Here is a 27931-nt window from a genome sequence, read left to right as displayed (position 1 = left end):
CCTTTTTCAGAAGCAAGTTACCCATTCTTTCTCTGCAGAGATGCTGTCTGTCCTGCTGACTTACTTCAGCATTTTGTGTCTATCTTCAATAAACAGAATGGTTCAATATCAAATGAAACTTGAGATGAAATTTGTATAATCAACTGATGCAAATGCAGAACAAAAGAACATTAAAAAAAATCACATATCCAGTTTTCTTATTAGTTGCCCTTTTTTACAAAAATCTTGTCTTTTAAAAACCTTTGACATCAAGGTATGTAATAATTTGAAATTTGTAGTTTGCTCTTTAAGAAAAAAAATCCAATTTTATACCCATGTTTTGAATGTGATCAAAGAATTGTTTTGTTATAAAGTTTAGATTTAAATTGAACTAAAATGTTTAGTTTAGTTTAGTTTAGAGATACAGCCCTGAAACAGGCCCTTCACTATCCTACACACACGAGGAACAATTTTACCAAGCCAATTAGCCTATAAACCTGTACGTCTTTGGAGTGTGTTGATGTACAAAATATTGATCCATACCGTGTTTAGATTTCCTGTTGTCTTAACACAAACAATTATCCGCAAAATTATGCCAAATTTTAATTTTAACATCGGCGATCCAATTTTGCAACTTATTGTAATAGTTTCAGGCAGAGCAGCCGAAGCTAAATTATGCTCTTCATTTACATGTTCTAGTCGTAGGATACATGCAAATGAAGGCTATTTGCATAATGGATTCCTGTCATTGCTTCAGCTCCTTTCTTTGCCTCCCATTCAGCGAGCTTTGATACCACAAGCCAAGTTCTTTTTACGGAGAACGGATTTTATATTGTACAACATGCCTCCGATTTGTAAAAGAAATTCCTTCAGTGACCATCTGAAATTATCGGAGTAAAGCAGGCGCCAAGGCTCTGGGTTTTCTTTTTTTTCCCTTAATTGCAGGAAATAACTTTTCTTTAATGAGGTACTTTATTTAAATTAAGCACCTGAGCCAATTAGTCAGCTATGACCTTGTCTGAAAAAACAAGGTTAAGGAAGAGTAGTATTTAAAAAATCTAAAAGCCTCTCCCCTTTGCCTCATCTTTTCAAATGTTAGGTAAAGCGATATGCTGATAATTACTTAATCAAATATGACAGAGGGGACTAATTTACTGATTACAATAAAGCCCGAGGGGGTTATGACAAAAATTTCTCTACAACTTCATTCCAGCTTTTATTTAAATAGGCTTTGATTATTTATAACAAAATATCATTGCAACATATTGTAGCAGATGAGACTGTAAAGCGTCGTCTCCCATCAGCCATAGTCCAATAAGCAGCCGGTACTGTTGTGCTGCTGCTGCGGGTTTCCCTGCGCCAGCTCGGCAGTAATGCCAAGCTATTGGTGTGTTTACCCTTTGGGAATGTTAACTGTAATTCTTCAGCTTTTAAAATCAATTAACCCTTATGTTAATTAGTGTCAAGTCTATAGAAAGCAGCCGCAAATGGCAAGAGCTGGCACACTGCCATCCACTCACTGGCAGCGCCACAGCTCTCTTGATAACAGCGGGTATGTTAGGGCCCGTATGTACGTCTGTCAGAACTGTTGAGCCAAGGGAGATTATCCAGACCCTTACAGCAAACACAAAGTCATATCTGAAGGCGCAACTGGCAGGATTACCATGCGCTCCACTGTAAATCCTTCCTCAGAGGACATGTTTCAAGTTGAAAACAAGGATGTGTGCACTGTCTGTGTTTAATCATCTTTTGCTTGGCCGTGCAGAAGCGACTGCGGATACTTTCCCCCCTTCGAAGACAAAGCCGCCATGCCATCGACTGCCTCTTCGAAAGATGCCAGGAGATGAAAAAAAAAAACAGGAGCAACGACATGGTGCCAGGGGCAATATGGCCAACTGTCAAAGCATGAGTCAGTGTTTTGTTCGACGTCGACCTGTGTTCTATTCAAGTTCGTTTACAAAAGCAACACCAACAGGAAAATACAAAAGGAATTGGAGTAATGCTTTCTTCCCGATGCCATGGGGAATGACAGTGAACCAAACGTACTTGTCTGCGGGGTGCTGGCACTTCAGAGAAAAAACAAGGATTGTGCAAAAATTCTGCCTTGCACTTTACAAAAATGGGAATACAGGCAATGTTGGTGCGAACATCCTTTCTGACAGAACATTGGAGATTTACTACTTAATCTGGAGCTTGTTTTTAACCATCAATTGACCCAGGTACACAAGGAAAATAAAAATCATACTCTTGCAGCAGGCAGGCAGCCTGAGATTTATCTGCATTCAGTGCTATCACCAGGGAGATGAATGGGCCGATCTGTAGCCTTTTACAAGATCTACTATGGGAATGAAGGAGGAGGGATGCCAGAGAGACGTGTACAAACTTGAAGTGAGAAGGTTTAAAGGTGCTACTTGGACAAATCCTACAATACGTTGAATGGGGAAATTAAAATGTTTCTCTTTTTATGGGAGAGAGTGCCTCTTACTTACGGTGGAAGTGTTGCCGTGGATCCTGAAAGGTGTTCAGTTGGCATCACACGCAGCATTACTGACGAGAGCTGAAAACAAAAGGGACAAAAAGTACAAAAGGAATTTTAAAAATAATTAGGTATGGATTTTACATGAAACAACAGCAACGTTACGGATATACTTCTGCAACTTCCTCAAGTACTGCACAAGATTCAAAGTGTATAGACTGCTGAATCGTTCTGCTGGTGATGGATTTTAACCTGGCATCTTCTGGGCAATTTTACAATGAGACGTGGATATATCTTTTAATCAAAATTTTCATTTTCAAGTATATGCTTCTGCATGTAAACGGAGGAGGTATTTGCTAACAATGCGTTTGTGGTGTGGAAAGAATCTTCGAGCATTTTGCTGGAACACAATGGCAGCAGCGCCTGTAAAAAACGACGATCGAGGGGGAAAGAAGCTCTCTGCAGAGGGATAACGTTAAATGGGTCACGGGCTCTACCAGCTGCTAGGTTCCATACGCCGCAATCAAAGTGAATGTTCTAAAATTATTACAGTCAAACAGTCATGTGGTGGCAGTTAATGTCCCAAGTGTTTAATCATCTTACAGTAGAATGGTTTTATGCATATTTCATTTGCATATCATTAAGCTGGTTAAGCATGGGGTATTCAGAGTGGGATGAATACAATACGAATCTCATATGATCCATATCAGAGAAGCTGGTCTGTTCAATGATCTGTCTGCGTTTTTTCTTGCTTTTAATCCGATGACTTTGTTACATTTCGTACATGGTGGCTGGAAGTCATTACGGAATTCTAATTTAAAATTTTAAATTGCTGAAATATTTTGAAAATTATGCAACAAAGGAAATTTAAGGGGACATGGATTCGCCAGTATAGAAATTTTGCTTAATAGGAAAGCAATGTTAATAACTATTTAATTTCGGTGAAAATGGGAACTTTAGTTTATATAAGTAAACAAAAAAATTAGCAGAAGTGAAAATTAAGTGAAATTGTGAATTAACGTTGCAACATTTGTTTGCCTCAAAGTCGGACTGCACGCGTCAACTATAGTGCACAGATTGGTATGCATATGATTGCGATAGCCACTATTAAACCATTAATGTGATTAATTAATTATTTTGCCCTGAAAGCCTATTATGCGAACACGACAGATACAGTGGAGTCTTTGTCACTTTCATACATGAATAACATAGTAATCGCAGGCCTTTGTGTATCTACTCAATGGTTTAATTCATTCACCCCAACATTGCCGAGTTCTGGCAGATAATCAAAATTACTTCCTGGGAAAACTAAAAAGACAATTAAGCATGGAAATCCTTTGCTGATGTACAACACATGAATTCATTTGGAAATTAGGCCACTTTGTTCCTGCCTTCGCTCTCGCTTTTGTTTCCAATCTTAATATTCAAATGAGCTACATCGTGACTCTACTGTACAATTAGCTGGCGATGAAAGCCAGACACTGCTGACGGCGACATTTTGTGCAGAGGACATGCAGATGTCGCTGTTGTTCTTCACATGGCTATAATGATATGTAAAACAGCGAGCATCACTTGGATACAAAGTAATTTAAATTTTATTGCAAGAAATCTCTGCTTTTTCTTCTGGAGGAATGCCTTCATAAATGTGGCTCGAATCAAATGGTGTTGGAATTCTGGAGCATTTGCCATGGAATTATAAACATAATGACATAAATGTGCATGTAGTCATCTACTGTAGTCCTGAATAGTACCAATTCAACTACCTTCGAATGGATTTATCAATATGGATAACCTTTATTTCCATTACTGAATACTTGATCTACTTTACATACATAACTGAATTATAGAAAAATTTCTCCAATGGCTTTCACTAATTTATCCACCGGATATTATCACTCAGTCACTGATGATTTTCACAACGTTGGTATTCAGGTCACCACTTTTCACTGCTGTTGGTAAGATGGTACTTATTTATATGCATGCACTGACTTTGCGTCTGTGTAGACTGTCAAATTCCATGCAAATGAAAAGTTAGCACTTGAAACCTTAATGACATCTACATTTGCTAGCACTGATTAATATTTGCGATGCTTTTTATTAATACAAAAAAGACCTGCATATTTAATGAATGGCTTTTCAAAGGGTATTTCAATGTGTATTTGACAATGTGTTTTTGTTTCATGAGAATCATTTCCTATGCATATATTTATGCAAGTATATCATTAGTAATCTATAATTCAGAGGACTATTCTCTATTAACAGAACAAATTGAAGTGATCACTTTTATCAAAATGTTTTTGGTAGGAATCTTTGAAACTGTGTAACAAATATAAATAGACAAAATGAACAGTCGGTTTCCTTTAAGGTGAAAATGTACTGTGAGAAATGTTTTGTGCGGATTATTAATTACAACATGTAGCTAATATAAATTAGAATTAAGATCTGGAAGAACAGTATGATCCACACTGTACCAACCTTTGTTTATAAGGAGCTGTCAACTGCCTGAGAAAAACAAGGTCTTAAATTATTACAACAGATCACAATGCAAATAACGCAAATTAGCTTATTAAAATTGTTTTGTTCTCCCAACGCAATATAGGGAAAAAAACAATTTTGCGAATTGCACTGTTAAATTCCACGACATAAATAGATCTATTTTTCATTAAAAATATTATTTGATAATTTTCAACAGTATTTGCAACAGTAATTAAAACGGTCCTGAAACGTAATTAATTTAATTCTGCATATTTTTCATACACAAGGGATAACGCAATATATTCTCAGTGACTATTGGTAGACATGGTGAATCCCCAATGTTGAGGTAAACAGGAAATGTTTGAGATAAACAAATTAGCCAATATCTAACAAATAAAAGCAAAGTTAACATTTTAGGATTAACTATTTTTTAAAGTGGTAGCTGAAATGAAATGCTGTACATGAACATGTTAATTAATCCACAATGCCTAATGACTAAAATAGTTTTGTTGACAGACATAAACACACATTTTCTGGAACGGGCTTGCAAACAACTATCCTAGAAAACCAAATACTGAGGCAGCTGGAATTCTTTAGATAAAAATAGAAAATGGTGGAAATACTCAACAGGTCCGGGATTGTGTTGACCGGGAATGACATGAACTTATGCGTGCAGGTTTATACAAAACTTGGAAGTGTGAGACACTGGAAGAAGGATAGGAAGCAGACTTCCAAAGGATATACCGAAAATAGACACAAAATGCTGGAGTAACTCAGCGGGACAGGCAGCATCACTGGAGAGAAGGAATGGGTGACGTTTCGGGTCAAGAGCCCTCGAAGGATCTCGATCCAAAATGTCACCCATTCCTTCTCTCCAGTGATGCTGCCTGTCCCGCTGAGTTAGTCCAGCATTTTGTGTCCATTTTCGTTTAAACCGGTATTTGCAGTTCCTTCATACACATTTCTAAAGGATATACTTCAGGCTTGTGGAATAGGTGAAATCATCAAAGATGAAGCAAATCAATTTGAAAAATTATTAGCAAATAGTATGAAGTAAATGATGCAACATCTAAAAACAGACATGCAGATTTAGTGCATTACTTATAAAGAAGGTCTGACAATTTAGCAAAAAGTTAATAAAGCATTTGGGATCCTTGACATACAAATGAAAGAATGCTGGGTTCCTAATTTACAATGAAGTCACTTATAATTAAAAATGTTTAGCTATTTGGCACACCCTTTTGGATTATTGAATTTACTAAAGTTGTGTTGCGGATGAAGGTTATATTGATAGTCTAGAAAAATGTAGTTTATCTTCAGAGGGGAAGACTTATGATGTGTGAACACAGAGTAAATGTTTCCAGTGGCTTAAGGACTGCTAACAGGCCACTAATAATATAAATCACAAATGAATCAAAGGGGACCCAAAGAAAAAAAACATTTCCCCAAGTTTAACATTTGCAATGCAATGCAGTGCCTGAAAGGATGGTGGATGTAGTTTAACAATACCCTTCAAAAGATAATGAAATAAGAAATAAGCAATAAGAAATTGCTGATATAAAGAAAACAAGTAGAATTAATGGTCTTCTATGTCATATTAATCCATGCAGTTGCATCAATCATGCAAATATTGCAGCCCAATATATGTTGTGAATTCTTTTGGCTAAAAATAATAACTCTGAACTAACTTTGTTTTTTATGGATGGCAACTGGGATTTTAAACATGCTTGCAAATAAAATACTACAGATGTTGGACATCTGAAATAAGATCAGATGATGCAGAAAATACTCAGTAGAACAGAGAGGGTACGCAGAGAGGGAAACAGCATGTAAACTGAAATGTCATATCTGAGCAATTCTGGTATTTGCTCTGACTATTTAAATTGACATGTAGCTTAGAAGAGATTGTGTTGTTAAGCACTCCATATAGTAAACACCCATTTTGCAGAAAAATGTGATGTGAAGTCAAAATTCCTTAGTTTTACTTTTGGGACCAGAAACTGAACTAAAACTAAACAAAGCAGATATTTGGCCAGTAGTTCCTTCCAAAGTTCCACCTCAAAGTGCAGGCTTATCTTCAAACACACTCCAGCTAGGGGGAGAGAGAATCCAGCCTTAATACTGTCAAAATACATGTGAAAGAAATTAATAGACCAATTTCTACATAGCTAATCAGTCAGTAAGTGGACTTCATTTAAAAAATGCCGGCACTGCACTCATCAACACTGAATGCTAAAACACATTATTCATACAACCCATATCATTAATGGCAGAAATACAGGAATCATCCTGTATGATTTCCTGCTATTCACTGTTATTGCAAACGTTCGCCTTTTCATGAATGGGCATAATTTGTAACTACATCTCAATAAAACAGAAATTTTAAACACGCATTAAGTGTAAACGCCGCATCGAATGAAGGCAGGATTCTTTCCTTAGGTACAGCATCAATGCAAAAGTTCGTTATTGAGCCAAGTCTAAAGTGACCAGGAAAAAAAGAATCAGACCTGTGTAAAACTTCATAGACCAAAATACAATGGCACAGTTTTAGACAATTTTGGCCATACCTAAATGATAGATAGGGATCACAAATAAAAATCTGGGGTCTCGTTTCTAGAGTGAGGGGATGAGGAGAGTGGCAGTGTTCTTAGGTAACATCAGAATGATCAGGTAGTGGCTTGGTTGGAGGGGGTGTGGTTTGATACAACAAAAGATCTGCAAGGGTTGCTCATATCCGAACTGGATGAGATGAGAAACAACCCAGAAATTATCATATTGATCTTTCAGTTCCAGAGCACCAAAATAAACAGGAGTTTCAGTGTAAGAAGGAACTGGTTTAAACCGAAGATAGACACAAAAAACTGGAGTAACTCAGCGGGACAGGCAGCATCTCTGGAGAGAAGGAATGGGTAATATTTCCGGTCTGAAGAAAGATCTCGACCCGAAACGTCACGCATTCCTTCACTCCAGAGATGCTGCCTGTCCCGCTGAGTTACTCCAGCTTTTTGTGTCTATCTTCAGTTTACTATGTAATTTCTTGGACACCAGACCAAATAACCAAATGTATACTCATTAAATAAGTGATCCAAGAAACAATCAAGTTAACCCACTATGAATGAGATAGACAAGAACAAATCATGGGATCCCTGGGTTAAGGTTTGTTAGTGAAGACCTCTGTCATTGGATTCAACAGGATATTATCTTTCATCATGTTCCCTTATTTCACTGCTAATATAAAAACATTAGCAAAGTATTAATTCTATATTTAAGGGGAACAGTAATTGGTTCATTCAGTTGATCAGTTGTATTGCATGCAATTAAATGTTAAACTCTCACTGAATTTACACACTGGAGATGTATAAATTAGAAAATCTACCAGCACTATTGCAATTGGCAGCAGTGATCACATTGGCATTGGTTCAAGAAACTCGTTCACCATTCAGTATAGAGCACAATACTGCTATAAACAAAAATAACTATTACTTGTTAAGGGAAATGGCAAAGCTGTGTGAATTTTAGAGATCTACATTGTGGTGAAAGTATTAGTGCATACCTCGCATTAGATCCTGTGGCGCGCACTAATACTTTCCCCACAATGTACTTTCCACAGCTTTACCATTTCCATTACCGTGCATTAGTTATTTTTGTTTATAGCAGTATTCTGCTAGATAAATCCTTGGACGCCTGCTCTAACATTGTTCTTTTATTAATGGCATTGACTATGAGATTACTTGATTCTTTTTACTCTATCCTGTTTAAATCGATCACACGTAAATTTAAGATGCATTATCATTATGGAACCATAATTGTTGCTTTAAATTTGTTGTATTGTAAGTAATTAGTCTAAAAACACATCGATAGCTTATTAGAACATATGGGATCAAAAATAACCAAGCTCAACCTGTGAAAACTGCAGGGACATGGGGAAAAGTGGCCAGATTTCCCCATTTTATTTATGAACTTTACAGACATTTAAGTTCCCTCTGGAGACAATGAACGGGCATAATTTTATTAGCATTGCTTTGCGATTTTCGCAATTACTTCATCCTAATGATCAAGATCTCTTTAAACTAGTGAAACAAACCTTCTAGTGTGCAGCAGAGTGACTAGAAATGGTCATTGTAAGGAACAGTTTTCATTCTTTTTCAGTCTGAATAAGGGTCTCGACCCGAAATGTAACCCATTCCTTCTGTCCAGAGATGCTGCCTATCCCTCTTTTTGTGTCTATTTTTGGTTTAAACCAGCATCTGCAGTTCGTTCCTACATTGTTTTGATTCTTTTTTTGTTTAAGGCCAGGTAAAGTGGGAATTTTCCTTCAGAACCTTGCAGGAATCCTCAGGACTCCCTTCCCCTGACTATTATTCATTCATCTTACAGCACATATTTTGGGATACGACAATAAATGTGAGGATTGCAAGCAATGGGTAGCTCCTACCCAAAATTCCCATGACCACCGTTTTGTCATTTCTGAGAGTTTTGGACAGGGAAACAAGTTCAAACAAGGTTTAGCCATAAACTATGCTTCAGAACATCGAGGAGGGTCGGGGACTTAAGGATCCTCAAACACTAACCTACCTGGTAAAATGTTTTCAATAGATTTTGAGAAACGAGCAAGTATTTCTTTTCATAGTCAGCAGCATAAGAAGGAGTCCTTTATATGCTTCACTGCAAGACCTTAGATTAGTTGCAAGGATTCATTTCATCATAATATTCTGACTCAAACTGCTGTCAGTTCAATTTTTATTAACATGACAGTAAATGCAAAATTCAAAGACCATTTAACAAATGAGATATTTCAAATTATTCACCAAAAAATGAAAGGGAAGGGAAAAAAGTTACTAATATTCACGGAAATAGCAGTACCTCAGCATTAGCATTATCCTATTATTGCATCACTTTCCAAAGAGATTGTCATCAAACATTCAGCAATCAAAAGCTACTTAATAGATGGATTTTTTTTCAACTAACAATATAATATTGTCAATACGTTATACATTTCCCGAGAAATACGTTGCACAGCATGCGCCACAATAATCAGTTTTGGAGGAAAGATGCTCAAGAAAATCTAAGAATGCAATTTCACTAATGTGAGCAACTAAAGAATAATTAGTTGTTAATGTGAAATGATTATTGGAATGATCAACAGCAGTTATAAATACGAGTTCTGAAGCAACTAAAACATGCACATTAGGCTCTAAAATAATACATTTTCTCATTTTATTTGAGACGTTTCATTCTCACACATGCATTTTAAGAATGTAACTAGGGACAGAGTAAACCATCTGGCTTTCTGACCCTGCTCCACTTGGCATCCAGTTGATGACTAACATTCTATTTCGCCACCATTTTCTTGCTCTATCTCCGTATCCCTTTATTCTCTTAATATTGAGAAATATATCTTTTTTTTACTAAATCCAATGACTGAGCCTCAATACCCATCGAGGATAAAAAAAATCCACAGATTCACACACAGTTTAAAGATATTTCATCTCAGTCTTAAATGGTCTAGCCCCTATTCTGATACTGTGACTCCTTCTGAACTCCTGGTTCTAGACACTCCAGCCAGTGGAAGCATCCTTTCCACAACCACCCTCTGAGCCCCGAAAGAATGGTGCACTTTTCAATGAGATCCACTCACTTTTCTAAACTTTAAAGTCTACTCATTCTATTCTTATTTTGCAAACCAGTCTCCCAGGAACCAGTCTTCTAAATATTTGTTTTACTCCCTCTATGGCAAGCATTTCCTTATTTAGTTGAGATGACCAAAGTTGAATTCAATACTCCAGATCCATTCTTAACAAGGCCTCACACAAATGCGGTAGTAGAACATTTTAAATTAACAGAACTCTTGATATTTGTAGACAAAGAAAAAGTAAACGTTATTTATATTTTCACTATTTCCTGATAATATTGAGATATTTTTGTTATATGGACTACAGTAAAGATGATCCATGATGGAAGAGTATTACTTTTGGCCTATGGACCATGCATAAAATAAGCCGCTTAATGTAATCATTTATTGCTAAGAAAATGTATTAATAGGTTATTATTGAAGCGAATGTGTCTTTGATCTACTGAAAAACTAACCTTTCAATTAAGGCTGAAACCATTTAAGTTAGAGAAAGCATTGCAAAGACAAGCAGGCAATGGGGACTTAAAAAAAACCCATTCTCGTGATGTGGGCTTCACAGGCTGAGCCAGCATTTAATTCCCCATCCCTCATTGCTCTTGAGAATGGGGCGGTGAGCTGCCTTCCTGAATTGCTTCAGTCCTTGAGGAAGGAGTTCCATGGTTTTTACCTGGCAATAGTGATGGTGTGTGGCTTGGAGGGCAACTTCCTCGTGATGTGTTTCCCATGCTTTTGCTGCCCTTGTCCTTCTAACTGATTGAGATTGTGCATCTGTCTGGTGCTGTCTAAGGAATCTTGGTGAGTTGGTGCAGTGCATCCTATAAATGAGACAAACTGCTGCTTTTGTGCATTGGTGATGAAGCGTGTGTACGGCTGTGGGTGAGGTGCCTATGAAGAAGGCTGTTAGGTTCAGTATGATGTCGAGCTTCTTGAGTGTTGTTGAGGTTGCACTCATCCAGGCAGGTGAAGAGTGTTACATCACACGGCTAACTTGAGCCTATGTGGGTTTTCAGGGTAGGTTTTCTTCAATAAACATTATCAAATCAACAATATTTAGATATAGAGATGGGTATTATATCAATTTTAGCCAACCGCCTAACAATAATTGAACACTTATCTAATAACGATCTAACAATGATGATGAGTTCAAGTTGAAAAGAAGCGACACAAAAGTTATTTATAGATTAAGCAAAATCTGGTCAATTAAATGTTATAGTTGAAAATAACAGGTCATAAAATTGGAAGCTAAAAGGTATTTAAAAAAATATTTTAAAATGCTTAAAGGACCATTCTTAGTCACGTGTGTGACCAAAAATGTGAAAAATTGTGGAATACATCTCTTCTAATTCTGAAAGCATTACAGGTATATTGTTTTGTACTGTATATATGACTTATATATGTCGAAGTTTATCAAGTGAAATTTGTATATGTTATGCTGACAATGTTTGTTTAGGGTCAAAGTCAAATATGACTGGTCACTTCACACATGTGACCAGTCATATTTGACTTCTGACTCTTTGGTGCCTATGATTAGTGCTTTCAGAATTAGAAGAGATGTATTCCACAATTTTTCACATTTTTGGTCACACACGTGACTATGAATGGCCCTTAAAGATTAAAAAACCGTTCTGTGGGCAAACCATAGGAAGAATGCGCAAGTCTTGGGCGGGAGCACAGCCCAAGCGCAGAGTGACACATAAACTCCAAGAATTAAATTATGGAAATAGATTATAATGAGTATTATTTAGTAAATAACTTACAAAGATTATGTTAACCAACATATGCAAAACTTAAATATCACAATGAGTATTTATTTTGTATTTATAGGTTGTTTTTCACTCTCTTTTGGTCGAGAGTCAAGAGTTTAATTGTCAAATGTACAAATAGAGGGAACAATGAAATTCTTTCTTGCAGCTTTTACAGGCTCATTAACACAATCTAACAACATAAAAAATGAACAATAATCAATAATACAGTGGGAGATTGGACTTTATTGCCTTCCATCACAGCAAGGAACGTGGGGAATCCACTGTGCTGGATGTTTATGTTAACTTTTATGTAGTTGTGTGTCTTGTTGCTTTTTTTTTAGTATGGCTGTATGGTAATTTGAATTTCACTGTACCTTAATTGGTACATGTGAGAATAAACTGACCTTGAGCTTGAAACCTTGAAATAAGTAGTATTAAGTAACCAGACTATAATCGTGCAAAGAAATGTAACCCACAAAAGTCCTTGATAGATAATTGCTGAGGTAGGGCCGTGCTGTATGGTTCAAGAGCTAACAATGTTTCTCTGAAGACATTGTTCTTGAACTTGGACGCCACCGTTCTTAAAATCGCCCAAAGGATCCCTTTATATCTCTTCCCTCTCACCTTAAACCTATGGTCTCTAGTTTTATACATTCCTAGCCTGGGAAAAAGCTGTGACCATCCATCCTATCGTTGCCCCTCATAATTTTATACACCTCCATAAGGTCATGCCCAAAGCTCCTTCGCTCCAAGGAAAACAACCCCTGTCTTAATGTATTTATGTTTTGAATATTAATCAATCCACATCAATTAAATATTTAAATAAATGGATTAATTCTTATTTTAAGTTTTTTTAAATTTAAATCCTTATCAATGTTTTTTTGAAAGACTCTTAACTTTAATGTTCAACCATCATTACTAAAACAGACTTCATCATTATCACGTTTCTGTTTCTGGAACTCTGCTCTGCACATAATCAAGTTGTCGCATTCACTAATATTATAACCTAGCTCGCTCGTGTGTCAGAAGACGTTCTGCCATCGCTTTGCCACAGCCATTATTGTAACCGTGACTATATCACCTTCCCCTCAGCTAACAATGATCCATTCTATATTTTGCCTGAACCTCGTCCCCTTTGATCTCTCGTTTCCACATCTTATCCTTCCATATCTCTCTGTCTCCCTCTCCCGGCTCTCAATCTGATGAAGGGTCTCGACCCGAAACGTCACCCGTTCCTTCTCTCCAAAGATGCTGACTGGCCCGCTGAGCTACTCCAACATTTTGTGTCTATCTTTGGTATAAACCAGTATCTGCAGTTCCTTCTTACATATTTTTATTGCATTTGACTGTGAATATGTTTTACTGTGACGTTGTTGTGGAAGACGCAGCATAAATAATCAGCGCTCATCGTTGAGGTTGGAAGACAAAATTATCCAACAGACCAAGGATTCCATTGCTGTACATCGCAAAGCATTGGCCGAGTAACTGAGGATTTTGTTCATTACATAAGCACATTTTTAGACAACATGTTCAATGTGCTGACGGCTGATCTCCGACCTATTTATGAATTTGCATTGTAATGTCCTGGCTTGGAATCAGGAAAACCTGTAATAAGCTAGTAATTCATTACAGAAGCACCAGCTGTGAATCAGCGTGATTCTGCACAAAGTGAAAAAGATATGTTTCATGATATCTAACAGCTTAATAGCAATAATTGGAAATGGTTTTCAGGCAAAATAATTAAGCATTACTTCAAAAAGAACTGATTAACTAACAAGATCTTTTATTCTACCTTCTCTGCATATTTTCCATCAGAATTCATAGAGACTTAAACATGGGACCACAACTGCAGCCCATTGGTGTGTTAGAAGTGTCCCAACTTCCTAACTTACGTCAATTTTGATTACATATGTCTAAGGATGTGGAAATAAAATAAGAAATACTGCCAAATTATTTAAAAAGAGCACCTGTTTTGATCTTGTATGCTGGAGGGCGGTCTTCAGACTGTAGATTTCTGTTTTTAGGGATGTGTTCGCCACTTGTTCCTTTAAGACTTCTTCCTCAGAAGATCCAAGTTTAAATCGCAAATCCTTCATATAAAGCAAGACAAAATGTCAAGGATATTTTGAACACTGACATTACTCTGAAAATCTGACTATCATTCATTAATGGCCATGATTTTAAAGCAGCTTTTCTCTGGAAGGAGGAGGGGGAGAGGCAGTGAGGGGAGGGGGTTGGGGTGGGGGGGGGGGGGGGGGGGGAAGATGGTGCTGCAAGATGGGCAGCAAGGTAGGAATAGTTATGATCTTTTCCATTCATGGATAATTTGCCAATAATGATTCCTTAAAGTATATTTCCCAGGCCTGATAAAATTATCTAATTTATTCCAAGGTAAACACCTACTTTTTGATAAGGGAGAAAATACAATCACTGTGTAATGGTAGGAAATGCATGGAAGAGATGCTTGCTCTTGCCCTGAATATTATTCATGCAATGTACAGTTTCAACAATATCAGATATTTTTCACGCAAGTCACAAATCTGTTACACTGTCAACTTGGAAGGTTACCTGTAATCCAATGAAATAATTGAACAGAATCAGTGTTTTGTTTCATCTGCAATAACTTTGTTATAGCTGTGGGAGTGACTATTGCATTGCGTGCTCCAGCTTCCGCAGATCACCCAAGTAAACAATGACACAGATTTTTCTGAGAAATGCAGGCATTTCAAGAGTCAAGAGTGTTTTATTGTCATATGTCCCAGATAGAACAATGGAATTCTTACTTGCTGCAGCACAACAGAATATGTAAACCTAGTACATTGTAAACAATATGATAAACGAGAGGAAAAAAAAGTTCAGTGTGTGTACATATACACATACTCGCAAATACACACACACATATATATATATATATATAGATATATATATATATATATATACACATATATATATATATACACACACATACTCAAAACACAAACAATAGTAGTGCAATAATAATAATAATAATAATAATAATAATAGTCTATTGTAGTTCAGAGCTTATTTGAGGTTATGGTGTTTAATAGGCTTATGGCTGTAGGGAAGAAGCTGTTCCTGGACGTTACAGTTTTTAGGCTCCTGTACCTTCTTCCCGATGGTAGGGGTAAAATGAGTGTGTGGCCAGGATGGTGTGGTTCTCTGATGATGCTGGCTGCCTTTTTGAGGCAGTGATTCTGATAAATCCCTTCGATGATGGGGACTAATGTGGTACTTCTGTCATTTGGATTCATAACCTTCAGAAAGTTTGGAACTTTTGCAAGGGTACACAAGCACAGAATTCCCAGAGTTTCTGAAAAGGAACCTGGTTGATTTCTGAATCTACTCTGAGGTTAGATATATCCTGTTCTTGGCACATGTTACGCAACTCCATTCATTTTATTGAAGAGAATGAACTGGAAGGAAGGGGGGGCAGGTTTTGGGTAAATTATAGATTTCGTAAAACATAGAACAGTACAACACAGGAATAGGCCATTCAGCCCACAATATTCACGGCGAACATGATGCTGAATTAAACTAATCTCCTCTGTCAACGCGTGATTCAACCCCTCCATTTCCTGCATATCCAAAAGCCTCTTAAATGCCTCTATGGTATCTGCCACCGCCACCATCATTGGCAGCACGTTCCAGGCATCACCTTCTGTGTAAAACAAAAATTTGCCCCACACATCTCCTTTAAATGCTGGTCCTCTAGTCTTAAACTTACATCCTCTAGTCTTAGACATTTCCACCTTGGAAAAAAAAGATTCTTACTGAGAGTTATTGTTGCATTACAATTGCATTTAATTGCTTTAGACATTTTCCTAGTTATGTTTTACTTGAAGAAATCATTTTTTAAAGATTAACATTGTCAGATTTGCTTGTCTCTTAAGCTAGCCTGAGTTATAGCGATAAATCCAGTAATGAGCTGAAGTTAGACACAAAATGCTGGAGTAACTCAGCAGTGGAGAAATGTGACGTTACAGGTTGTTCTTCCGAAGTTGTTCTTCCAGAGATAGGTGACCTTACGGGTCAAAACCCTAAGTTGTTCTTCCTGTATCATGTTATGCCATGGAAATAGAATAGTGCAGGAATAAGTAACTCTAGCTACCGACAGGTTTTGATTGTGGTCGGGATGGAAAAGAGGCGTGTACTCAAGAGCATCTTACCTGGTTATTTTACAAAATAATTTTAACTTGAATATTTTCAATACAAGAAATTGCAAAATATGTATTCAAAAATACAATCCCTTCAAAAATAAAAATCCTTGATTCGAACACAAAATTCCAGACTAACCTTCACGTTGCAATCACTGTACCCAAGTAAGTAAATGCCTTGTGTCTGTCAAATATCCAAGTGTCAAAAAAATGCTGAAATTTACAAAAGGGATGCATTCATAGAAAACATTTCATTAAGCAAAATGTGATAAATTGAAAAATATGGATGGAAATGCATTATGGGTATTTTGATACTGTATTCCCCTGGGAGAAGAATGGATACTATTATGGTGAAAAATGGATTCATAAATTGAATACGTCCCCCAAAGAGTCTATTTTATTATAGAGAACATTCATATGATCCGAGAATATCTTTAATACGAATACTTGTACTCGGTTGCTCCCTGTTGACATTTCCAGCTTTAATGGCCTGCCTTCTCTCTGAGTGTTAAAACTGGCGACTCTGTTGCAGAGACCAATGCGTTTGAGGTACATGTAACAAGCATTATTTGTGGCCTTCGGATTAATCAAAACTTAAAAACGTCCTTTCACTAAGCTTATTCCTCTCGAGAATGTATTTCATGAGAATCGCAATAGTTTATTAATAGAATCTCAGTGCATTCTATAAAGAAAGAATAATGTTTTAAAATTTAACAGAGAATGGTGGTATCATTAATATCATTTTATACTTAAACTTTGTCAATATAAATTCTGATTTCTGGAAACCTAATTTCTGTCTCTGGTAGCGCAACATTCAGATCTACAAAAACATCACCAGTCTACACAGCAAAATGCTTCAAATTCCATTATCTGTTTCATAACAATTCAATTGTAGCAGCTGAGTTAGCGTTTTCTGCAAACTAAGTAACCCTAGCAAAATCTAATCAAGTGACGGAGATAAAACTTGCTGAACTTACTGCACAATCCTATCAAAAACGTAGTCAACTCATTACTTTCCATTGTCATATGGCAAGCAGCAATAAATCAATACAGAAAAGCGTGTATACTGTCCCTGGTGCGATAAGGATTTGTATTATAGAAAGAGAAGGTTGATTTGTTAATAACACATAATAGCAACCATTCACACCATGCATTAAATCACAAATTTCAGTTTCCATTTAATACAGCCAAGACAAAATTGGATTTTTTTCAGTTCTCTCTGTAATTCTCATATCCATCATTTATTATTAAAGGGGTCAAACCGTAGCCGGACAACAGTCTTTTATGAAAAACTATAAATATAAAATATTAACCTTATCCGCATGGCAGAAAACATGAGGTTTTTCTCCGCTTATAATTATAAAATGATTAAAGATCTGTTGAGTTCAGGAGTCCTGTAGCATCATTGGTGTTTACTTTAAAGCAAATGACCAATTTTAAAAACCTCAGGTTGATCAACCCTTTTAAAGTATTTTGAATCTAATTTTTAGATTTCAAATGATGCGACAAATATATTTATGAAGAAAGTGCATGGGAATCATAAATTGCCCCTAGCCATGATCTATACCTTAAAGGTTTCTCCACAGAATGCATTTTCGGATTTTCGATGTGCTTCAATATCGCTTCTTCTGCCATTCCTGCTGCAAAATTGAACTCATTATGCTAACACTGTTTTATTTGAATATTTATTTTAGTGCGTTAAAAATAAATACCAATATATTACAGAGCTTTAAATTCCAATGTCAATATCACTTGAAAATTGAATATTAACTAATGGTAATATTTCCTAGCCCTGTAATGATCCTACTGTAAAATCAAACAAAAGGCAAGAACTAATGACAATTTTGTTAATGACTTTCCATTAGGCCTGTAACTCGGGACCAATAATAGAAATATTAATTATCCCACTGCGGGATTGTTAGTTGTGTAACAAATAGTTTAAAATGCTTGAGTAACTGTAATTTTAATTAGTGTGTGACAAACCATTCCTTTGTCTTTCTCTGAAACACACAGCAGTCTAGAAATTTAACACAACAAAACTATTTCCAAAGAATGATGTAAGCTTACTTTTTCTCTACATCTTTGGTCCTTTCTGAAAGAGCATTAAGAATGTTAAAACAAATATCATTACCCAGATTTTACAGAATGGTGTTGATGATTAGGTAAAATGTGGCCTTCATATTAATTCCCCGACCCACTTTCAGCACATTGACATTGCCATCTCGCTTGGCCTTGATACCCTCATTTGTGTAGGTCACACATGTGGGAAACACTGATTAAATCCTCGAATCATGCACAATCTACATATTTTCCCCAAACTATTTTCTTCTGTAACAAAAGCAGGAAATTGCAAAGTACTCAGAAGGGCACATGGCGTCAGTAAGGAAAGAAGGAGAGTCACAGTGAAGAGAAGGAGTGGAGAAAAAGGGAGTGTAATGGCAGTTTCTATACCATCTCGAAATCCCACTTCGATAGCCATTACTTCTCGGGATGAAATGTAGTTATAGCTTACGCACACGTCGCACCCTGATATGACAAAACGAATCTTCCAAACTTCTTTTCTTCATTAATTGGTTTTATTAAAGTAGCACAAATCATAGAGTAATTCATCAGTTTCCGTACTTTATCAACTGTTTCTTCTTCTAACAATATCTAGAAATCTTGCAGTTATTACCGTATGGTTCTTACAAATATAACCGATGCGAGCGCATGGTACGAGCGCGTGTGGTACGAGCGAGTGTGGTACGAGCGTGTATGGTAAAGAACTGTATGCTCACCATCCTCCGAGTCTGAAACTGACCCACAACCTCTGTCGACACGCTAGCCTCCTCCCATCTAGACACTCCCCATTACGCATTAATTCACACCCACAAGCAGGCAAAAAAGACATAAACTAGAAATATTAAAACATAGCCATAACACAATGACAATAACTGAATTAAGCATAAATGGCTCCTACAGGGAGAATATTTCCGTTATGTTGAAGTTGGCACGGTAATATATATTTTTTAAAGCTATCACGGTCTGAACAAAACCCCATTGAAACAAAAAAGCACTGTAAAATCCATGGAGAAAAGAAAGTGATCACCCAAAATTGTTAAATTTAGTATCATGATCCAAGGGTTTCCACATGCCCAGATGGATGATGAAGTGCTGCTCCTCAGGCCTGTGTTGGGCATTATTGTAGCAATGTAGGACAGAGGTCAGAATAAGAATGGGACATATTTTAAAATGACATGAAACTGGAAACTCAGGGTCAAATACAGCCACAAATGTAATGGGGACAAAAATTATGTGAAGAAGGCTGAATAGGACTTAAACAAGGTCTGTTCGATATATCTAACAAAATGACAGGCAAGACTTTGGGCCATGAGAGTTCTCATTCAAATTGAAAGATATGAATGGCGTTGAAAAAGATGTCGTTCAATGCAAGAACAAATTTAACCAAGTCAATGAATGTTATGGTGAAAATGGATTGTTAGAGAAACACGTGAAGGGCATTCAGAGCAGGCTGAAACAATGCTCGGCATGCGAATCTGCATGAGGAGAAATAAGAAGCAGTCTATGAGGGCTGTGGAACTGTGAGGTGGGATGCTATGGAGAGCAGGCTTTTTGAGGTCAGTGACAGAGATATTGGCCTTATGTTCCATGGTAGATGGTGGTGCATTGGGGGGCATATGGAAATGTCTGAGCAAAATTAAGCTTCTGTGAGAAAGTGGTGACCCGAAACAGATCAATGAAATTCTTACATGCAGCAGCACATTAAGTATGTAAACATAGAATATAGTAACAAAGAACTGCAAATGCTGGTTAATATAGAAAAGGACACAAAGTGCTGGAGTAACTCAGCAGGTCGGGCAGCATCCATGGGGAACATGGATAGGTGATGTTTCACGTTGCGACCTTTCTTCAGACTAACTCACAGGCTGTAAACAGTACATACAACCCGACTGTAGTCAGTAGTTATGCTAATAATCAACAAAAAGTAATTTAATAAAAAAATTTAAAACAATATAGTACAAAAACAAAGTCCGAAGTTCCTAGTGCAATCAAAGCAGTTCATAGATTTGTTGGAGTTCGTAGTGTTCAACAGCATGACGTTTTTTGGGAAGAAACTGTTCCTGAACCTGGAAGTTTGAGCTTTCAGACTCCCATATCTTCTTCCCAATGGTAGAATTGAAATGAGAGTGTGGCCAGGGTGGTGTGGGTCCTTGATGATGTTGGCTGCCTTTTTCAAGCAACACCTCCTTGAATCCCTTCGGTGGTGGGGAAGTTGGTATCGGTGATGTACTGGGCTGTGTTCACCACTTTTTGCAATCTCCATCATTCATGGGCATTCGAGTTGCTGAACCAGGCCGTGATGTAACCAGTCAACATGCTCTTCACCTTACACCTGTAGAAGTTCAAGAAAGTATTCATTGACATACCTAATCTCACAATCCTCTCAGGAAGTGGACCCTTTGATGGGCTTTCTTTATGATTGCATCAATGTGCTGGGTCCGGGATAGATCTTCAGAGATGTGCCAGGAACTTGAAGTTGTTGACTTTATCCATCACCGACCCATTGATGAAGACAGGTTTATGGAACCATGGCCTTCCTCTTCTAAAATTAACAATCAGTTCCTTGGTTTTATTGATGTTGAGAGCAAGGTTGTTTTTCTGGCACCATTCAGTCAGATGATCGATCTCCTTCCTGTACACTGACTCATCATTATCTGCAATTTGTCCAACAACTATGGTGTCATTGGCGAATTTAAAAAAAGTGAAAAATTGAAGTGATGAATGTCACATTGGCACTTGGTGATAAATAGAAAGAAAGAAGCCAGACATTGGGGTCCAGATACATTGGGAACTCTAGAAATGAAAGAAATCCAGTCTGGGGTCAGCTCTCCTTTGCAAAGAAATGGACATGGAGACAACGGGCGCAGCATAATGCCAGGCTTGGAATTCATTAAAATGAGCACATGGGGGATGACTGGTGTGAACTAATCATTCAAAATTGTACAAGAGTAGTGAAAACGCAATAGGTAGAGAGATGAGACTGGAGGAAAATGAAAAGGGGAAATGGAGAACTATTTTCAAAGTTCAAGAGCTAACTCACTTTTGAAGTTCATGATCTTTCATGTGCAAAGGAAAATTTTGTTTTGTTGAAACACCAAAAATGGTAAAGGACAAAGTGGATTGTTAAACCAGTACAGCTCTGAGGCAGAGCAAGTTAGTGCTGTTGCAAAAAGCAGTCAAGAATACAAGTGAGTTGGTGCACAGCATTAAGCTCACGTTGATGTGAGGAAATGATGAGACCAGAGATCAGGAAAACAATGGACAGATTTAAGTTTATTTTGATCTGGTTGATTGGAGCTGTTAAGGGTGGAATTTCAGTTGGATTCCATATGGTGCTGGGAAATATTAGTTAAGGAAGAACTTAGCTTTTTCTGGAGCATCAGAGGTTGAGGGGAGACTGTTAGAAGTATATGAAATTATGAGAGGGATACATTGGGTCGACAGTCAGAACGCTATCTCAAGGTGTAAATGTCAAAGACTAGAGGGCACAGCTTTAAGGTCAAAGGGGAAAGTTTAAAGGAGACCTGTGGGTCAATTTTGTTTTACATGGAGTAGTAAGTGCCCGGAGCACGCTGCCAGGGATGATGGTGGAAGCAAGTACGTAATGCAGTGAATACCTTAGCTGAAGGGATGAGGTTATCTTCCACATGGGAGCAATGCCTGTTCTCCTCACCCTATCCCTTCTAAACAGATCACCCAATTCTCCTTTCCACATCTTCGTAGATTTGTAACAATTCTCTCTTCTCTAGTACAGTCCGTCTCTGCTTTAAATCTGCTGTCATCACTACCCTCTCCAAGATCACTCGACCCTCTTCATTCTTGTAATATTACTGCCCATTTTCAAACCTTATCCTCCTCTTCAAAGCTTTGAACATACTGTTGTCTCCAAATATGTGCTTATCTTTACTCGAACTCCATAACCTAAGTCCTCATGTCCATATTTTGCCTTTGACTTGGTGCCAAAGTCTTGGTCTCATCTACACATAGCAACTTGGTGAGATTTATCCAAAGGTGCAGTCAGTTTCCATATGCAGATTGAGAACACAAACCCCACTTTACCACCTTCTCTATGATTCTCAATTGCTCCAAAGCACATGATGCTTGCACTACACCAGCAGGAATTTCCTCAAACTAAACATTAGGAAGACACCTTCCAGCTTTGTGCTACAATTTACATCTCCTTGCTATTTCGCTCCTGGTATTTGAAGCTAGACTCCTGAATCTGAATCTAATCCAGAGATAAGATCTGGACTACAGATTTTGGTCAGCAACTTCCCATCTCCTTCAAACTCCCTAAAATCACCCAATTGTTCACCAATGCCCTGTCATCTTGTGCCAAAACATGGCTATTCTCTGTTACATTTAAACGAACATATTTCTGAATAACTTCCATCTTGCATCATCCATTAAGTTAAAGTGCTCCTAAATTCTGCTAGTCACATTCTTACTCAAACCAAGCCCTATCCATTTTGGAATCTACTTTTCCATTTCTCACCCTTGTCCCAAACCCCAACATGAACTCCCTTTCCAAACACTTTTAGTCCTGAAACCTACAAATTGATGTGGTTGGCTTAATGGCACATATGCTGCTTTATCACAGATCCAACAGCCTGAGTTCGATCCTGACCTCCTGCGCTGCTTGGGTGGAGTTTGCATGTTCTCCCTGTGAACATGCAGTCTTCTGCTGGGTGCTCCGGTTTCCCTGTACATCCTAAGGATGCGTGGCTTGGTCTTCAATTGGCCACTGTATGGTGCCCCTAGTGCATAGGTGAATGGTACAGGCTGGGGGTGTTGAGGGGAATATATGAAGCATAAAATAGGATTTATATAAAAATTGTGTGAACTGGTGGCTTAATTGTCAGTACAGATTCGGTTGGCTTAAAGGCCTGTTTCGATGCTGTATGACGTATGACATATCGGCACACGCTAATTCTGCACCCTCTTGCGCATTCTGAATTTTAATCATTCCATCATTCTCTCCCCAGACCTTACCGTTTTCCAACTCTATATAAGATGCTTCTTAAAACTAATACCTTGGCTCATTGGCCAAGCTTTGGGTGCACGTCTTAATATCTTTAAAGAAAAAGTGTTTTTCTCTGAATGTATACTCATAGAAATGTCATTTACTTTCTATTCCCTTTACTGCATATTTGGTGCAAGTGTGTGTCACAATAATAATTGAACAAAATTACTTTAATGCAATTTCCTAAAATCTTACCTGAATGGCAGCTGTACGAGGTAAAACAAAATTTCCATTTCTTAAGAAGTATTTTATGGCATAAATTCAATATTCTTTGTGCCCTGAATTTATATGCTGTTTCTCATCCATTTTAAGTTCAGGCATTTTCACAAGATTGGAAAGACAATTTCAGTTTCAGGACTGCAGGCACACCGAACAAGATAATCTCCATGTTCTCCTTGAAATCACACACCACCCTCACCCTGCCTTTGATAATATGTTGCTGGACATACATTGTTGTTCCTATACTCACGCCAGATCAAAACCCAGGAATTCATGGGATAACATAAATTTGTTACTTATGCTGTGTTTTCTCAACCAATAAATAACCTAAGAACAAAGCTTCTCATAAAAGAAACAAACATGAATCTGATTTTAATATTAATTATACGTAGTAATTGATCTAGTATTTCATTTCACATTACTGCCCTTTTTCTGTTCCAGTCCCAAGAATCCCAAAAACTACCACCCTTTGACATTAACCCATTCTCTATACTCATATTAGATGCCACTAAGATGCTTCCAGTAGATTAAACTGGTCACATGCACCCTAATCAAAAAAGAATTAGACTGAATTTACTAGACCCTATTTATTGACGACAATGCAGCTAGCTTTATGCTTAATGCATCCAATTTTATTTTTAAATGGCAATTAGGGCCAAATGTATATCCTAGAACATTATTATTGTGGCCAGCTAAATGAAATGCAGGCTTCATCTGCCGCTGAAAGCCCTGTGAAATTGCCAACTTCCAGTTATTAATGATATAAATGGACCCCATTGTGGGATGACAACAATAATTTTGGCAAGGTAGATATTGATCACTAACAGTGTACATCTGTAATGAAAGTTAGCGAGTATGCTTTCATAAAAAATCATTACTTGCTTCTTTTTCTTCTTTGAACTTGAACTGCTCAAATAATTGTTTCCCTCTCCATGGTACTGATCTAAAATTTAAAAAGGAAAAAAAGAGTCCCATAATCATTGTTATATCTTCACTGATTGATGAGGAGAAGATTTGGTTCCATACCAGTATTGGAAAAGTTCCTAATAGCACTGTTCTGTAACTCAATGCAAGGGGAAAAGGAATTACAGAAGATTACAGAAGTTGATCAACCACCTATGTATAATGTTTTTATGGTGTGAATCCTTCTGCAAATTATCTAATGCTTTTTTGAACTCTTAAACCGCATTGGTAAAAGCAACAGTATCACAATTGAGATACGTAATGTTTAATTGTCATGTGTACTATGACCAGAACAATGAAATTCTTACTCGCTGCAGCTTTACAGGAACATGAAATGAAATAATACAACAAATAAATATATAAAAAATCATCAGTTATTCTAGCTAAACCAGACCATGTTAGTGCATGCCAAAGTACATTGCGCAACTATAGTAGTGCAAAATCTACTGTGGGGTTGTGGTTAGGGTTATGCAGGATGATTCATAAACCCATTGATTGATGGGACTAAACTGTTCTTAAATCTGAAGCGAACGATTCTCAGGCTCCTGTACCTCCTTCCTGATGGTAGCAATGAGATGAGAGTGTGGCCAGGATGGTGTAGGTCTTTGATATCTGCTGCCTTCTTGAGACAGTCCTTCCTGTAGATCCCTTTAATGGCAGGGAGATTAATATCCGTGATGGTCCGGGGTAATATCCACCACTTTCTGCTGTTTTCAAATACACAGGACGTGATCCAAAATCCAAAGTGCCACCACTTAACTTGCTCCCATTGGTGATGGAAGGCTTAAGGGCCTGTCCCATCTAGGCGATTTTTTTGGCGACTGCCAAAGTCGTAGCAGATCGCCGAACTTTTCTTTTACCCGACGACAATGACCACGACAATGCCGAGTCAGGTCGAGATTACAGCGTCTTCTGAAACATCGCGAAAATTCCCACGCTGTCAATGCTTCTCCGGCGTCGTGGTTTTCGCTGAAATCACTGACAAGTCGGTAAGTACTTGAGAGTTTTGAACTATAACTTCTTGTATGGGTTACTTAAAAACCAAGCTTCACTGTAACAAGGAATAAACTGGATTTATTTCCAGTTTACTAATAGCTGTATTAAAAAAATATTTAAGTGGTTAAGTGGATTTTTGTGAAAAGTGTGTGAGCATTCTTTGAAAATGTAAGGGAGATGCATATCTGGTTTCTGGGTTGAACATCTGGGTTGGGAGCCCACTTTAAATGTAATGGCTGAGGCCAAAAACATTGCGGTAATTCCCACGCTTACCTGATCGTCAAACTGTCGCCTCCAATCTACCTGTCAAATGTCCTGACGGTAAATAAATTCGTTAAACACAAGCATTTTATGGTATTTTGAAATAACTTTACTTATTTTAATATTATGTGCTTCTAAATGCATCTTAAGAGAACCTATCACACCTGGGGACAGCATGCGACAGCAACCGCAATAAGCTACGATACCTGGCGACAAGCCAGCTGTCACAGAGAAATTTCAAACCGTTTGATTTCTCAGCGACGCGTCGAGATCCACTACGAATCATTACGATCTTTGGAAGACTCCTCACGATCATGCCCGCGACACCCCAGTGAACTGTTGGCGACAGCCTAGTCACCGGCAGTCCTTAAAATCGCCTAAGTGGGACAGGCCCTTTAAGCACTCACCTTCGCTCCTCTGATGTTGAGAAAGGCTGGGCAGACACGTCATTGGAGTTATCAAGTGGGCTCCTACTTTCATCAACGTTTCGCTGATTGGGCCCACGACGTCTCCAGTAGGCTCAGCCGTGCAGCTGGTGTCCCACAACCACCCCCCTCTGCATCTGCCTAGCCGGCCTATTTAGGAGACCAGATGGGGTCTTTCCTCTTCAACCAGAGCCACTGGCTATTTCGCTCTGCCACCCCTGATGTTTCCTTGATGGCCTGGTGTAGGGCTTGTCCGCTGATCCCCAGGTCCTTCATCAGTCTTTTTGCTTGTGAGCATTCAAATTATCCAATCAGGCCACGATGCAAGCAGTCAGTGCGCTCTCCAACATACACCTGCAGAAATTTGATAGAGTATCCCGTGACATGCAGAATCTCTTCAAACGTCTGACGATGAAGAGGCAATGGTGAGGTTTCTTTGTAATCGCATTGATGTGCTGCTTCTGGGCCCAGGGCAAGTCATCAGTGATGTGCATGCCCAGGAATTTAAAACTGTTGACTTTCTCCTTTGCTGTCCTGCCAATGAAGATGGTGCATAGTTCCTCACCTTTCTCTTCCGAAAGTCAATAAATCAGCTCCTGGGTCTTTCTAATGTTGAGAGAAAGATCGTTGATCTGGCTCCACTCAATCAGATTATTGATCTCCTTCCAATACTCTGATCCATTGTTACCTCGTCTTCCTCCAACAACAATGGGATCGGCAGTATATTTAAAGATGGCATTGGGGAATGTCCAGCTACACAGACATGGATGTAGAGAGAGAAGAACTCGGGACAAAGCACATAGCCTTGAGTTTGCCTACCGATCTGTAATTTCCACAATAAGTACGTGAACATTAGTTCCAATCTGAAATGTTAATAGACTAGTTTCAAAGATGTGTGTGGATTGAAACCCCGTCTCTTGCATGCCCATTCAGTTTTGCCTCTCTTCATTGAGATATGCTTTGAGTTATTTCACCTCACCCTATTGGTATTGGTTTATTATTGTCACGTGTACTGAAATAGTGAAAGCTTTTAGTTTGCATGTTATCCACACAAATCATACTATATATAAGTACATTAAGATAGTGCAAAAGAAAAAAAATAATAGAGTGCAGAATATATTGTTACACCTGCAAAGAAAATGTAGAATAAAAAAGTTTCAAGGGCCACAACAAGGTAGATTTAAAGATTGGAATTAATCCTTAACATGCAAGAAGTCTGTTCAAGGGTCTGATAACAGTGGGAAAGAAGCGATTCTTGAATCTGGCGGCACATGCTTTGTATCTTCTGCTCAATGGGAGTGGGGAGAAAAGGGGATGACTCTCTTCCAGCTTTCCTCCCCCTACCTCGCCCTCCTAGAATCAGTCTGAAGAAGGATCCCGACCCAAAACATCACCTATCCATGTTCTCCAGGAATGCTGCCTGACCCGCTAAGTAACTCCAGCACTTCATGCTTATACTCGCTGGAATTTAGAAGATTGAGGGGGGATCTTATAGAAACTT

General features: G+C 38.0%; 1 protein-coding gene and 1 long non-coding RNA gene across 3 annotated transcripts in view; one reads left to right on the top strand and one right to left on the bottom strand.

Annotated features, from left to right (window-relative positions):
- pmfbp1 (polyamine modulated factor 1 binding protein 1) overlaps positions 1 to 27931 on the bottom strand; it is a 549552-nt gene that overhangs the window by 440186 nt on the left and 81435 nt on the right. The window contains exons 5-6 of the mRNA XM_078400784.1: positions 14275 to 14397; positions 2469 to 2536 (exon numbers count right to left, since the gene is read on the bottom strand). Of these exons, the coding sequence (XP_078256910.1) occupies positions 2469 to 2536; positions 14275 to 14397 (191 nt within the window). The remainder of the gene's footprint in view (positions 1 to 2468; positions 2537 to 14274; positions 14398 to 27931) is intronic.
- LOC144594375 (uncharacterized) overlaps positions 1362 to 27931 on the top strand; it is a 142940-nt gene continuing 116370 nt past the window's right edge. For both annotated transcript variants that reach the window (XR_013547384.1, XR_013547385.1), the window contains exon 1: positions 1362 to 4410. This is a non-coding gene — a long non-coding RNA (uncharacterized LOC144594375). The remainder of the gene's footprint in view (positions 4411 to 27931) is intronic.

This window comes from Rhinoraja longicauda, chromosome 6, assembly GCF_053455715.1.
Source record: "Rhinoraja longicauda isolate Sanriku21f chromosome 6, sRhiLon1.1, whole genome shotgun sequence".
NCBI classification, from domain to species: Eukaryota; Metazoa; Chordata; class Chondrichthyes; order Rajiformes; family Arhynchobatidae; genus Rhinoraja; species Rhinoraja longicauda.
The sequence above is the reverse complement of the archived record's forward strand: the minus strand, read 5'-3'. Positions and strand labels throughout refer to the sequence as shown.